This window comes from Lissotriton vulgaris, chromosome 5 (genome assembly GCF_964263255.1).
Source record: "Lissotriton vulgaris chromosome 5, aLisVul1.2, whole genome shotgun sequence".
Lineage (NCBI taxonomy): Eukaryota > Metazoa > Chordata > Amphibia > Caudata > Salamandridae > Lissotriton > Lissotriton vulgaris.
The window spans coordinates 1,727,081,566-1,727,094,408 of record NC_141693.1 but is presented as its reverse complement, the minus strand read 5'-3'; the positions used below and the strand labels follow the sequence as shown (position 1 = coordinate 1,727,094,408).

The window sequence follows — 12,843 nt, the reverse complement described above, 5'->3', positions numbered from 1 at the left end:
GAAGAGATAGGAGAGGGGTGGTGGCAGGCAGTATTGAGAAGGTAACGGACCAGGGAAGACGACTTAGATGGTCTAAAGTTGATGGGGATGCCTTTTATAAATCCCTAATGAAAAGAGAGAACGAATCGATTGGGTAGTGTTTAGATCTCTCCGTGGAGGGGCCCTCTGTGGTTAGGTTATGGTAATTGAACCTTCAAGGGTTTTAATTGTCTTAATGTTTCGAATATTATTTTAAATATCTACAATTGTACGACCTGATATATTTGATGCCGTTAATGCACAACAACTGTGACAAATGTCTTTTTAAGTTAATTTCTGTTTGTCACTTCAGGAGTTGCTCCTTGCTCCTGAACTGACTTGGAAGTGACGGGCTGCAGCAAATCAATTTCAGTTGTTGAGAGCTGACTGTGATAGACTCAACGTTGTAACTACAAACGCCAGAATAATACGATAGGAGATTTTCACCATTTTTTTAGATATCTTATCTGCCCAATTCCTTTTCTATACATCTATGAAGTCAGGTGAATAAGGACTTCAAACAGGTTATTCTACTAAGAGACATACAATCATTTTGATTTATGCTGTGTCGCACATTACCACCATATTCAGAATTTTCGTGATTGAGGGTCTCCCAAGATATGATTTTTTATGTCCTGAGGATGGTCTCGGAAACGCAAGAATAGAGACCGAAACGTCGACGATTGCTTTTTCTACCGGATAATAAATTAGATTGTAAATAGGTAGAAAAGCTTTTGCAATTGTTGTATAGAGAATTTTTATAGATCAATTTATTTGTATGTTCTCTTACAACGTTGTTTATCTATCATGTACCCTTGTAACAAATATTAAATCCGAATACTCTTTCATATACACCCTTTCTCTTGCTCTCTTTTGTCTCAAAAAGATCACTGTTCAGTGACAAACAGAAATTAACCTAAAAAGACATTTGTCACAGTTGTTGTGCATTAACGGCATCAAATATATCAGGTCGTACAATTGTAGATATTTAAAATAATATTCGAAACATTAAGACAATTAAAACCCTTGAAGGTTCAATTACCATAACATATCTATTGCCCAAACCCTCAAGGGTATATTGGGTTGCTCACTTTTGTGTACCTCTGTGGTTAGGGCATTTGAGGCAGTGACGCATCTGATAGATGGTTTACTAAAATCCACTACGCCTGGGAGGGCAAATACTACTCCTAGACGGGATAAGTCAAGAATTGTGCAGTGTAGGACTGCATATAAAAAGGCGATTAAAGGCAGGAAGACCTCCCTTCAATCACAAGCCTGGGAATATTTAAGGGGCGCAGCAGATAGAAGGGACGTGACTGCATTCTGGAAAATAATAAATAACCTGTGTTTCCAGGACACCAACACCCTGAAATTGGCACAACCTTCTTGCCAGAACAATGGTATGATCATTTCAAAGGCCTGTATAACCATAAGGAGGAGAACAATCCGGATGTTTGGAGGGGCTGCCAGTGGGTTTCCTCTGTAGAATTTACATTGGAGGAAATTGTAGTGGGTATCCAGGGCCTTACACAAAACAAAGCGCCGGGATCAGATGGTATCCCACCAGATCTTTTTTTTAAGTAACGTAGAGCTGTGGGCCCCTATCCTTACAAGGGTGATAAACGCGGCTGTCGCACCGGCCTTCCGCGCTCATGGTCATTGGCAATAATAGTCTCCATTTTTAAAAAGGGAACAGGGATAACCCTCAGTGTTATCGACCTATATCGCTGATTGATGTGATAGCTAAAGTCCTGGGCCGAGTGGTCCTAATGCGCCTTATGGACTGGGCCGATGAACACCAAATTATTACTGATGCCCAGTACGGATTCAGGGCAGGGAGGTTGACGACAGACCAGTGTCTGAACATTTATTTACTGGTGGCCAAATATACTATAGCCAGTAATGAAGAGGTATATTTAGGGTTCATGGACCTTACCGCAGAGTTTGATCATGTTAATAGAGAGAAGCTGTGGGCCCTGATGAACAGGTTGGGGGTTGACCAGGGTTTGGTAAATATTCTTAGAGCATTGCACTGGAACACCTCCGCCAAAGTGCATTTTAATCTGGAGGGGGGCACTACGGAACCTTTCTCCTGCACTAGTGGGGTCAGACAGGGATGCATTCTGGCCCCTTTTTTGTTCTCCTTGTATATTAATAATTTAGACCAGGCGTTAGGTAAGCTAAAGGTGGATTCCACAAGAGTAGGTACCCGACCCGTCCCAGTGCTGTTGTACGCAGCCCGCACACCAAAGGGACTTCAGTGTCTGATAGATGGGTTTGTTAGTTTTATGGATACCCTAGATTTATCGGCTAACCTGACCAAGTCCTATGTTATGTTGGCTGGAACTAAACCCTGCAAGAAATTTTCCTATAAAAAAGGCGCACATAAAATAGGGCAGGTACAGACCTTTTCCTATCTTGGCCTGTTATTCGATGGGCTTTTAAATTTTAAAACATTAATCGAAGAGCGGTGTACTACGTTAGTGGCCTCGACCGGTGCGATAATGAATTATGGGCGCAGGCTGGGTCAGTGGTCACCGGAACAAATGATGAATTTGTATAGCTCAATATGTTGCTCAAAAGTTGTCTACGGGTCTGAAGTTTGGGGGGTTGTAAATGCCCGCCAGTTACAGATGGAGGAGAATAAATATTTGAGAAAGGTCCTCAAAACCCCACAAAGCATACCCGCCATAATTATTCATGAGGAATTGGGTATGGTATACATCGAGGACCTGGTAAAGGTCAGACCCCTTATGGCTTGGCTTAAGATTTGGACCAACACGGAGGCAGACCTGAGTAGACAAATCATTAGAGATTGCCTCAACAGGGATAAAGGAATGAGGATCCCATGGTTAAAGTATGTGAAGACCTCCCTTGAGGGAATTGGCTGTAAGGATCTTTTCACAAAGCCAACGGAAATTATCCCCCAAGATAAAATCAGAGTTAAGAGAATCTTCTTGGATCAGGTAGCCTCACGTAGAGTAGCACTAGAAGGAGGCAAACCCACAGTCTGCGCTCACAATATGGTTAAGACAGGGGAGGGCATGCAACCTTATCTCGCTCTTATGTTTAATGCGCAGGATAGGTTTTTAATCACCCGTTTTAGGCTCAACCTTTTACATCATCTACTGGCCGATCCGCCAGGTTTTCCTTTTACTGTTGAGCAGAAGGGTGCCTGCGGCTGCGACAATCGGTCTCTGCAGGACACCCTTCATTTTGTATTATTATGTACATTTTATGTATTACCCATGCGCAGTTTTTTAGTATTTTAAAACAGGCCAAGTTCAGACATGCTAAGGTCGCCCTATTATTCTTGCAAAGGGCCAATGATCCTCAAACGTTGTTTTGTATTATGAATTTTATTAAGGCTGCTTTAAGGCTAAGGAATACAAGAGGGTTGTGCTGAATGAATTTTCCACTAATTATTCCTCATTTACTTTGTTGCGGGCAGGTGAAGAGCATGAATGGTATTTTAATTGTTTTTTAACTGTATAAACATGTACTTTTATGGTGTTTTTTTAAATACAGAATAAAGGATTATTGATTGATTGATTGATTGATTGAGTGTTAAAAAAACACTTGAAATTCACAGCAGTTGGTTTTGTACTTGAAAGTGGGTTTACTCACAATGGGGCTCCTGTGGAAAGGGAGTGGGAGATTCCGGCCAGGTGCATACCCACAAGTTTACACATCTTTGAGTTATCACAAGCTATTTTACGACGACTTGCCCTCATCAAAAAAGTAGGAGGCTTACCCCAGTATTGGGCCGTAAATTATTTTCAAGGGTCACCGGAATAGGCAAATAATCCGATATTCATGGGGGATTCGGGTATGGGTTTCCACATGGGGAAATGTATGTCCCCTAGATGGAAAATAAGTTAGCAAATGTACGCGTACCTGCTATCATTTTCTTCACGTTAGAATACAGTAAGTGTATATTTTTGCATGCCAAAATAGAATTCGCTGACTTTTCTGGATGACCCAAGGAAAGCTGCGAGTGGCGCAAGTTTATACGTGTAACTGGAATATTTTTGTGATTCCTGAATAAGGACATCTGAATACGCATTCAATGTCGCAAACCTGTGGGTGCAGATTTAAGGAACGGAGCACAAACTAAACTCCCTAAACAAACTCTGGCAAGCCAGTACCCTGCAAGGTGGAGACTGTCTCTATCCCAGGTCTGCTCCGGTTATGTAAGACACCATTTACAATAGCCAGCCTGGCCGATATGCCATGGCCAAGTGATTGGTGAATGTTTTGCTGCATAAAAGACCCACGTGTGCATTCGGTAAATATTCCTAATCTGAAGACGTACATATCCAACCCCATTTAGAAAACAATCTCTACATTGTACACAAATACCCTGTTTTTGCACCAAATCGTGTTCGTCGTTTAAACAAAAACATTTTAATTAAATTGTGCTCTGGTTGGAAATAAAGTAAAAAAGACAGAAAAAGTAATGTGTGCAAATGAAGAATCCGCTGAGACACGTTAATATCGTTCGACTGATGAAGCCCAGGGTGGCGCGGGTACAGGACACAAGTGGAGACTTTTGGGTAACGGCGGATGAGGACGTGGCGGGCAAAATGTGCCAGAGGAAGGACCCCTTTCACACTTCTCCCGCCCTCAGTGCACATGCATCGACCCTTCTGTTTGACAACCCCCCTCCCCACTACAGCGAAGAGGGCCCCGGAGTGATTTCAATTTCATTTCGTGGAACACATCCAAATAAATCGCCTTCAGGGGCCTATGCTGGCGGTTTATGGTGCGTTTCATGGCAGCCATTTGGTTGCACAATGAGCTTCCGTACCTGGGGCGCCACTGCAGACACCTGAGTGACTCACCGCTGCACGCACGAGGGGACGAGGGGGTGGGAAGCGGCACCCCTCCCAGCTCAGGCTGGGGCGGCTGAGGGGTCTACCCCTCCCACTACAGGATGAGTAAAAGAGAGAGGACGTCCCCCATCACCTAAGTCCTGGGAGGACTAGCCTTTAGCGTGGGCGAGCCGGGCCCATGCCCTGGGCCCCGACCTTCAGAGGGGCGCAGGAGCAGACTGTAGCCCTGGCTGCAAAGAAAAGCGCTTTAAACACTCGCGTCCGCATTTTGTCTGTTTTTATTGTCCAAACGTACCCTCCTTTCTTTTATCCCCCACCCATTTTTCCAACCTACCGACGGCGGGTGGGAGGAGGTGCCACATTTGGTTTCACCGGGGACAGCACAGCACTGGCCCAAAGGCCACGTCTGCCTGAGTGACTCACTGCTGACCACTGAAGGTGTCTAGGGGGTTGGGAAGGAGTCACCCCTCCCAGCTCAGGCTGGGGCGCCAGGGGGACTCCCTCTGTTAGTATAGGGTGAGGGATGCTATACTATATACTATACTGGACATCCCGTCTTTCATGAGTAGGAAAGACTGAGGGCTGTGCAGGAAGAGGGATGCTGAAAATGAGTGGACATTCCTTCTTTCATGGGCTGGAGTGATGAGTGGTGAGGGATGCCTAGAATGAGTGGACATTCCTTCTTTCATGGGCTGGAGGGATGAATGGTGAGGGATGTTGAGAATGAGTGGACATTCCTTCTTTCAGGGGCTGTGAGGATGAGTGTTGAGAGATGTTGAGAATGAGTGGAGGTACCTTCTTTAATGCTGGAGGAATGAGTATTGAGGGATGCTGAGTATGGGTGGGCATCACTTCTTTCATGGGCTGGAGGTATGAGTGGTGAGGGATGCTGACAATGAGTGGGCTGGAGGGATGAGGGATGAATAAACATCCTTTCTTTCAGGGGCTGTAGAGATGAGTGCTGAGGGATGCTGAGAATGAGTGGACATCCCATCTTTCATGGGCTGGAGTGATGAGTGTTGAGAGATGCTGAGAATGAGAGATGCAAGCCGGGCCGAAGACGGCTGGAATGCCAGAAACCGGTCCCCGGTAGCTTGTCTCCTTTCTGGTGAAGAATTGGCTTGGTAGTTTAGTCTGCCCTGTTCCCATGATGCACTGGGCCAGGGACAGACTGATTTGCATATAGCCAGGTTCTGAGCTGGGATGGTGCAGTGAGATAAATAACGGTGATGGATCAAGCCCTGATCTTTGGACTGGGTAAGAGTGGTCTGCTTAATTCAGACACTCTGTTCATCACCACCCCCTTTTCTGAATCGTTTTTGGCCACTATAGGTGTGGCAGGGTATACTCAGACATGAGTCCCTTTCTCACTGCACCATCAGGATTCAAGCAAGCCGGGGCGAAGACGGCTGAAATGCCAGAAACCGGTCCCCGGTAGCTTGTCTCCTTTCTGGTGAAGAATTGGCTTGGTAGTTTAGTCTGCCCTGTTCCCATGATGCACTGGGCCAGGGACAGGCTGATTTGCATATAGCCAGGTTCTGAGCTGGGATGGTGCAGTGAGATAAATAACGGTGATGGATCAAGCCCTGATCTTTGGACTGGGTAAGAGTGGTCTGCTTAATTCAGACACTCTGTTCATCACCACCCCCTTTTCTGAATCGTTTTTGGCCACTATAGGTCTGGCAGGGTATACTCAGACATGAGTCCCTTTCTCACTGCACCATCAGGATTCAAGCAAGCCGGGCCGAAGACGGCTGAAATGCCAGAAACCGGTCCCCGGTAGCTTGGCTCCTTTCTGGTGAAGAATTGGCTTGGTAGTTTAGTCTGCCCTGTTCCCATGATGCACTGGGCCAGGGCAGACTGATTTGCATATAGCCAGGTTCTGAGCTGGGATGGTGCAGTGAGATAAATAACGGTGATGGATCAAGCCCTGATCTTTGGACTGGGTAAGAGTGGTCTGCTTAATTCAGACACTCTGTTCATCACCACCCCCCTTTTCTGAATCGAGAATGAGAGATGGTCAGGGGGTCACCTCTGGTAGCACAGGCTGTTGAGACCTACAGCTTACTGCCACATACAGAGTGCTGATGCGGCCGAGGGCCTTCCACTTCATAAAATGTGGCGAGAAGTGGAACCGCTGTCATCTCTGGGGCACAGGCTGGTGAGGGCTCACACACACAGGGTGTAGAAAGAGGCGATGATCCCTCACAACAGAGGCTAGAAGACTGAGGGCAGAGGTGCACTCATTGTAGGATGAGGTTTGGATAAAGTGGCGGTATATCACTGTCAGCACAGGATGGGGGACAGATAATGTGTTACTTGTCACTGAAGGCAGCAGGGGTGAGACTGTGGGCCTTACAGTATAAAATGGAGGCAGAGAGGTTGAGAAGGCCTTCAAAAGAGGGAAGTAATCTCGGAGTTGAAAGGGGAGGAGACTCTGCTTGCAGCACAGCCTGGCCACAGTCCCTAGAACTCACAGCAGCCAGTACATAATGGAATTCGCTGCTCCCCCTACTGAGTGACGATCAGTGGTGGCCCTCAACATTTTGCACAGGTGCAGCACCAAGGCAGGGATTGCACAGCTCCTGATGCAGGTGCATTAAGAACTTTTTCCAAGAGTGTTGACACATATGTGCTGCTCTGGAGCAGAGCAGAGATACAGGCTGTGGGTGGGCTGCTCTAAAAACAATGATCAATTAGGTAACACCAACTGCTCAGTTCATAGAAAACCAAAGAATCCACACAGACAGCAGGTCTCCGAGTGACAACAGCAGCACTTCCAGAATATTGTCATGGAGCATCACCTAAGTGAAAGTTATGTCACAATTCACATATTCACCCACTCATGCACATATATATTCTACTTAGGAACTTCAGCACCAGCTCTAGAGATCTATTTGTAACCTTCATGTCACTCATGCCTTAACTGTACATGTTCTCTGACCGATGAAACCTTGCACTAGTCTGCCTGCTGGATCTGCTCTGCAGGGAATGGAAGAGTGCACTTGCTGCCTTTTGTGAGAGAGGGAATTTTGCTTTTCTACTGCCATGCTTGCTATCCCCGTACTGCGAGGAAGAAAAGCTTACACACTGCTGCCTGATTTGGAATTCGTTTTTTCTTCGCTAAGAACGGTAGACGTTTTAAAACTTTTTTCTTTTTGTTGTTTAAATTGTACATTCGCTGTCAGAACAAAGTAAACAAAAGCTTTTGCTTGCAATGTGAATTTGGCTGACTGCTGCTAATATAAATAGAATATACTTTTAGGGGAATATGTTATTAGCTCACTTTCATATCTCACTTTTGATCCTTTTCCTGGTTTCCTGGGGTTTTTCCTCGGAGCAGCCATCTTGTTTGGTGACACTCTAGATCTCCCTGCCTGATCAGTTACTTGAGAAGGGGGATGCTGCGGGCGTGCGACACATTGCTCTCCCAAGATTTATAAAGTTTGGCAAAGTGTACACATTCCCATTCATTACCACTTAGCGCCAGGATGCTCCTTTGGGAGTGTCAGTTGTAATATAATACTCATTACATCGCTGGCGAAATTAGTGTAGGGTCCTGGTGGTCTGTATTCAAAGGTTCTTCCTAGGAAGAAGTTGGGTGTGATGCATATCTTGAATGTGTGGTGTTCCACGATGCTGGTGGAGGTATCCATGTAGGTGGTGCAGCTGATGGTGTCTTTGAAGTTGATGGTGACTCCACCTCCGGGCTTGTGCTAGCGGTCTTGCCTGGTGATCATGTAGCCAGTGGGGGTGGCTGTAGCAATGTCCAGTGCAGAGGTTGGGTTTAGCCATGATTCTGTGAGGAAGCAGTAGCTCCCTTATCACTGTGGGGTGTTTGGTGAGCAAACAGGTGTTTAGGAGTACGCATGTGAGTGTGGCTTGATGCGTGGGTGGTGGTTGGTCTGCATGTGAGTGGATGGTTTGATTGTTTGAGTGAGTGAGTGGGGGGCTGAATGCTGTTAGTTCTGGAGTGGTGGGTGCAGGGTGTGCGAGAGTGCATAAGAACTTGCAGGAGGTGCATGTGAATACTTCCTCAGTGTTGTGTGGTGCAACACTGTGGTAGTGTGGTGAGCAGCAGCCATGGTTGAGAGTGTGAAGGAGTGTGGCATGGTAGTGGTGGGTAGGGGAGAAAGCAGTCTTGCATTCAGTGCACCAACAGTTCACCCCCTGCACGAGTTTGCTGTGTGTCTACACTGTGGCAGCCAATAAATTGGTCTAGGACGGGGGGAGAACACAGGGGACTATAGCGTTGGGTAGTGTACACTTCTGTTTTTTAAAGACAGTTTTGGCAGGAAACCAGATATGTCACTTCCTATGCAGAACATGTACTTTTACTGGCAAGCCTTTCACTCACACCTCAAGGATGATTTCATTGATAGAGCCCAGTCTCTCTCCTTACCTCTGTCTTGTCACAAGGTTAATATAATGCCTCAGGGCCGTCAGGTATTTGGTCATTTCCTCTGGTGACGCATCATCTCCTGGAGTCACCGGCTTTGGTGGGTATGAGTCTACTAACGTGGCCAGGCACGCCAAGACGCAGAGCACCACAGCCACAACCGCTGGCCACGTTCTCAAGTAGGAGACCATCTGAGGAAGCAAGACAAACAAAGCGAATTTGTTAAGATGAAATTCATGCATGGGAGCACCTTCTTTGTGCACAGCAGTGGCAGGCTGTCTCTATGGATTGTGAGAAAACTCCTACAGGCAAACTCATCTAAACAGTCTGTGGGGCTAAGGCAGTCAATGCTGTGGGCTGTAATACAAACAAAATGGACTCCCAGCCCCCAGTTTGGGAGTAAATTACAGCCATGATTGGGTGCGCTGGACCCCTGAGGTCCATTTGCTTGGTAAGGTGACCAATGTCTCCAGGCCATCAAGGAAGCGACGTTCCAGTCCTGGACTTTTCTTTTTCAAATTATTGTTTCTAGGTACATTTTTTCTATCAGATCACCTGAAGTGCACCAGGGCGTCAACTCCCAGAATGCATTGGGTTGCTAAACTAATCCCCAGAAATTTCAGGTGGACTCTCCAAAGAGAAGAATGCTAAGGCTTGCAGGAAATGGAAGTAGAATGAGGTGAGTGTAGTTTTATTCGCTGACATATTCGCAGCGGAGATGAGATTTTAAAATAGTGGGTAAAGTAGAACATTTCTCTCTGTTTCAGAGCCCCAGTTTGACTCATGCATTCCTTTAAAGATAGAACCCCTGAGCAGCACTGCACAAAGCAGATGTTTGCTGTCCAAAGATCTTCCATTCTGCCTCAGGGACCATCAGCCTACGTCAGTAGAAGAACACGCCAGAGTGTGCAGTGCAAGTAGAAAATATAGGGCACCCCTGTAATCCCAAGGGACGTGGTATGCGCTGCAAATGGACACCGTGCGCTAATAAATGACAAATAGCAACATATGCGCGTTGCATCATGAGGAGAAATGTAATTTGTAATGCAACGTGATTTAGAGATGCTACATGTTTAATGCCATGTTTTCACTTACCAGCCTTCCAAGCAATAACAGCGAAATAATTGATATTATGTAAATGAAAGCTTAATTCACTAACAATGTCACCAAACCAGCCATAAACCAATCTCATATTAATTGTGCAAAACATGCTTTTGCAAAATATTATCTTGTCCAGCCTTTTGAAAGATGTAGAGAATATATTGAATAAAATGGTCCACTGAATTCTTGATATATACATAGTGACATTTCTTGCCAACCCGTGCACCTTTTCTGCTAATTCTGGATTCGTCCTCCATGGTTTTCCCAGGTCTGATGTGCCTGCAGTGGAATCCTCCTGCAGCCTCTGATATTTTCCTGGTGTCTGAACTACGGGTTATTATCTCTAAAGATGGGTCTATGTCCTCAAGTTTTCGGTTCGATCCTTGGGGCATATTATCAAGGGATTTATCTCCGCTTTTTTGGCTTTAAAAGCCAAGAAAGCGGAGATAAAATTATCTCCCTATTACCTAGCTGTCGCTAACACCAGTTAGCGACAGCTAGTAGGAGATAGCAACCATCTTGGGCCCGCTTTGCATGTCAGAAAAATGTATCACTAATGACATGCAAAGTGGGCGTGCCAAGATGTCAGCGACTGGAAACAGTCGCTAACATCGCTATCTCCTATTACCAACTTTTGGAGATATACGTGCTAAGCGCGAATATCTCCAAAAGCTAACACCTGCTCAGGAGCAGTTCTTAGCCATGTTATCCAATGGGAGGTGGATAACATGGCTAAAAGCATTAGCTCGGTAATGCCTGAATATCGCTGATTTTTCAGCGATATTCATGCATTATTGCATTATTGCATGAATATCGCATTTGCGATAAACCTTGGTAATACCAAGGTTTATCTGCGATTAAAATTGCCGCAGCGATAATTTTTTATCGCTAACCAAGCAATAGCGATAATTATCGCTATTGCTTGGTAATATGCCCCCTTATCCTTTAGATGTTGTTAATTTTTCTCCAACTTCTATCTACCTGGCCCGAGCTTTCCCATCTATCCTTCTGTTCTGAGAAGGTTCTATTGTCTTCGAAAAATTCTTAATCGTCCCTCATCTGAAGACGCCCACCACGGAGTCCATCATTGTGACGCACACCGATCTATTTCTTTGACTCCATTTCTGTCTTCTGTCTTCTGGCCTCTTCTGCTGCTCTGCCTTTACCTGAGTGTACGGACAAGTTTTTTCCTGAGAATCACTTGCTCTATAAAATGGATAATTTATTGATCGATAGTAATTGTAAATTGTACTTACATAGTGCTTACAAATCTCAGTTGTTTAGGTGGTTTTAATGTACACTAAGGCACCCATATTTAGTTTTTGTTCTTTTTTTTAGTATTATTTCTTTGTCTTTGTTTCGACGTTCCCACTGTGTTAAGTAAGGTGGGATGGTTAACATGTTTCGGCCTGCAGAGGGCCCTAGTTAGGGGTGAAAACAATGAACCAAATAACAGGGTGATGGCATGTTCACCATGTGCTGATCAATTTTTACAATAGCCATTTTAGCGTTTGGAGCTTCCTGTCCTTGTAGCGGTGTCTGTTTTTAAATCTCTGGAACCAAGGGTGGTTGTAGTACCCGTTGAGGAATAGTATTGGACCTGAAACTGGGAATCGGGTGTAAACATTAGCAGAAGTAATTTAACCACTGAGCCTGTTATCTATCTCCACCATGTTATACACTTATGGATGGCAACAAACGAGGCTACATATAAAAGTGTAGAATACATTGTCTTTAAAAATGTGTTACGGTTAGTTAATATTAAGTAGCAATGTTATAAAGACAAACCAAGTCACTTTTGCTAACCACTAATATTCCTCCTCCTCAGGATACGTAACTAATGGCAGTGAACAATGTGCCATTGTTTAAATACGGAAACACCATGTTTTTTCAGGAAACATATTAGAATCAGGTGTAGGAATGTAGGACCTTGTAGGTACCAGGACCATGCGTCATTAAATCTGATGGTGGCATAAAACCTCAGCTTTCTTAAGGCAGCCAGGTAGGTATGTCACCATATATAAAAACACAGACATTCAGCCAGTGCTTAATTTGCATTGGAGTAAGCGCCGGTGCACAAAGCTGTGCTCAGAAACCCACGCCGGGGATTTCTCCCTTTGTGATATTTTTTCCATCTTACTTTTCATACTTCTTTTCCCTTTGTGTGTTTTCCCACCCGAGCGTATAGAGACAGGGAGCCTGATTTTTAGAATGGGAGGAGTTAGTTTATTTATTTATTTATTTTAGGAACTTGTAAAGCTCGCAAATGCCCGGGGGCGTCTCGGCGCTGCGGACGTGACAGAGAAAAGGGAAGTTATTGATTAAAGAGCCAGGTCTTTATTTTTCTTCTGAAAGCCAGCAAAGTTTGGCAAGATCTGATCTCCAAAGGGAGGGAATTCCATAGTTTTGTGTTGAGACAACAAAGCGTCGATCGCCCCAGGAGGCGGTTTTAGTCCTTGGCACTGATAGCAGGTAGGCATTGGAAGAGCT

The 12,843-nt window shown here is 45.1% G+C and overlaps 1 protein-coding gene across 1 annotated transcript in view; it reads right to left on the bottom strand.

Annotated features, from left to right (window-relative positions):
• PYY (peptide YY) overlaps positions 1-12,843 on the bottom strand; it is a 69,839-nt gene that overhangs the window by 26,855 nt on the left and 30,141 nt on the right. The window contains exon 2 of the mRNA XM_086920473.1: positions 9,256-9,443. Coding sequence (XP_086776599.1) covers positions 9,256-9,443 — 188 coding nt within the window. The remainder of the gene's footprint in view (positions 1-9,255; positions 9,444-12,843) is intronic.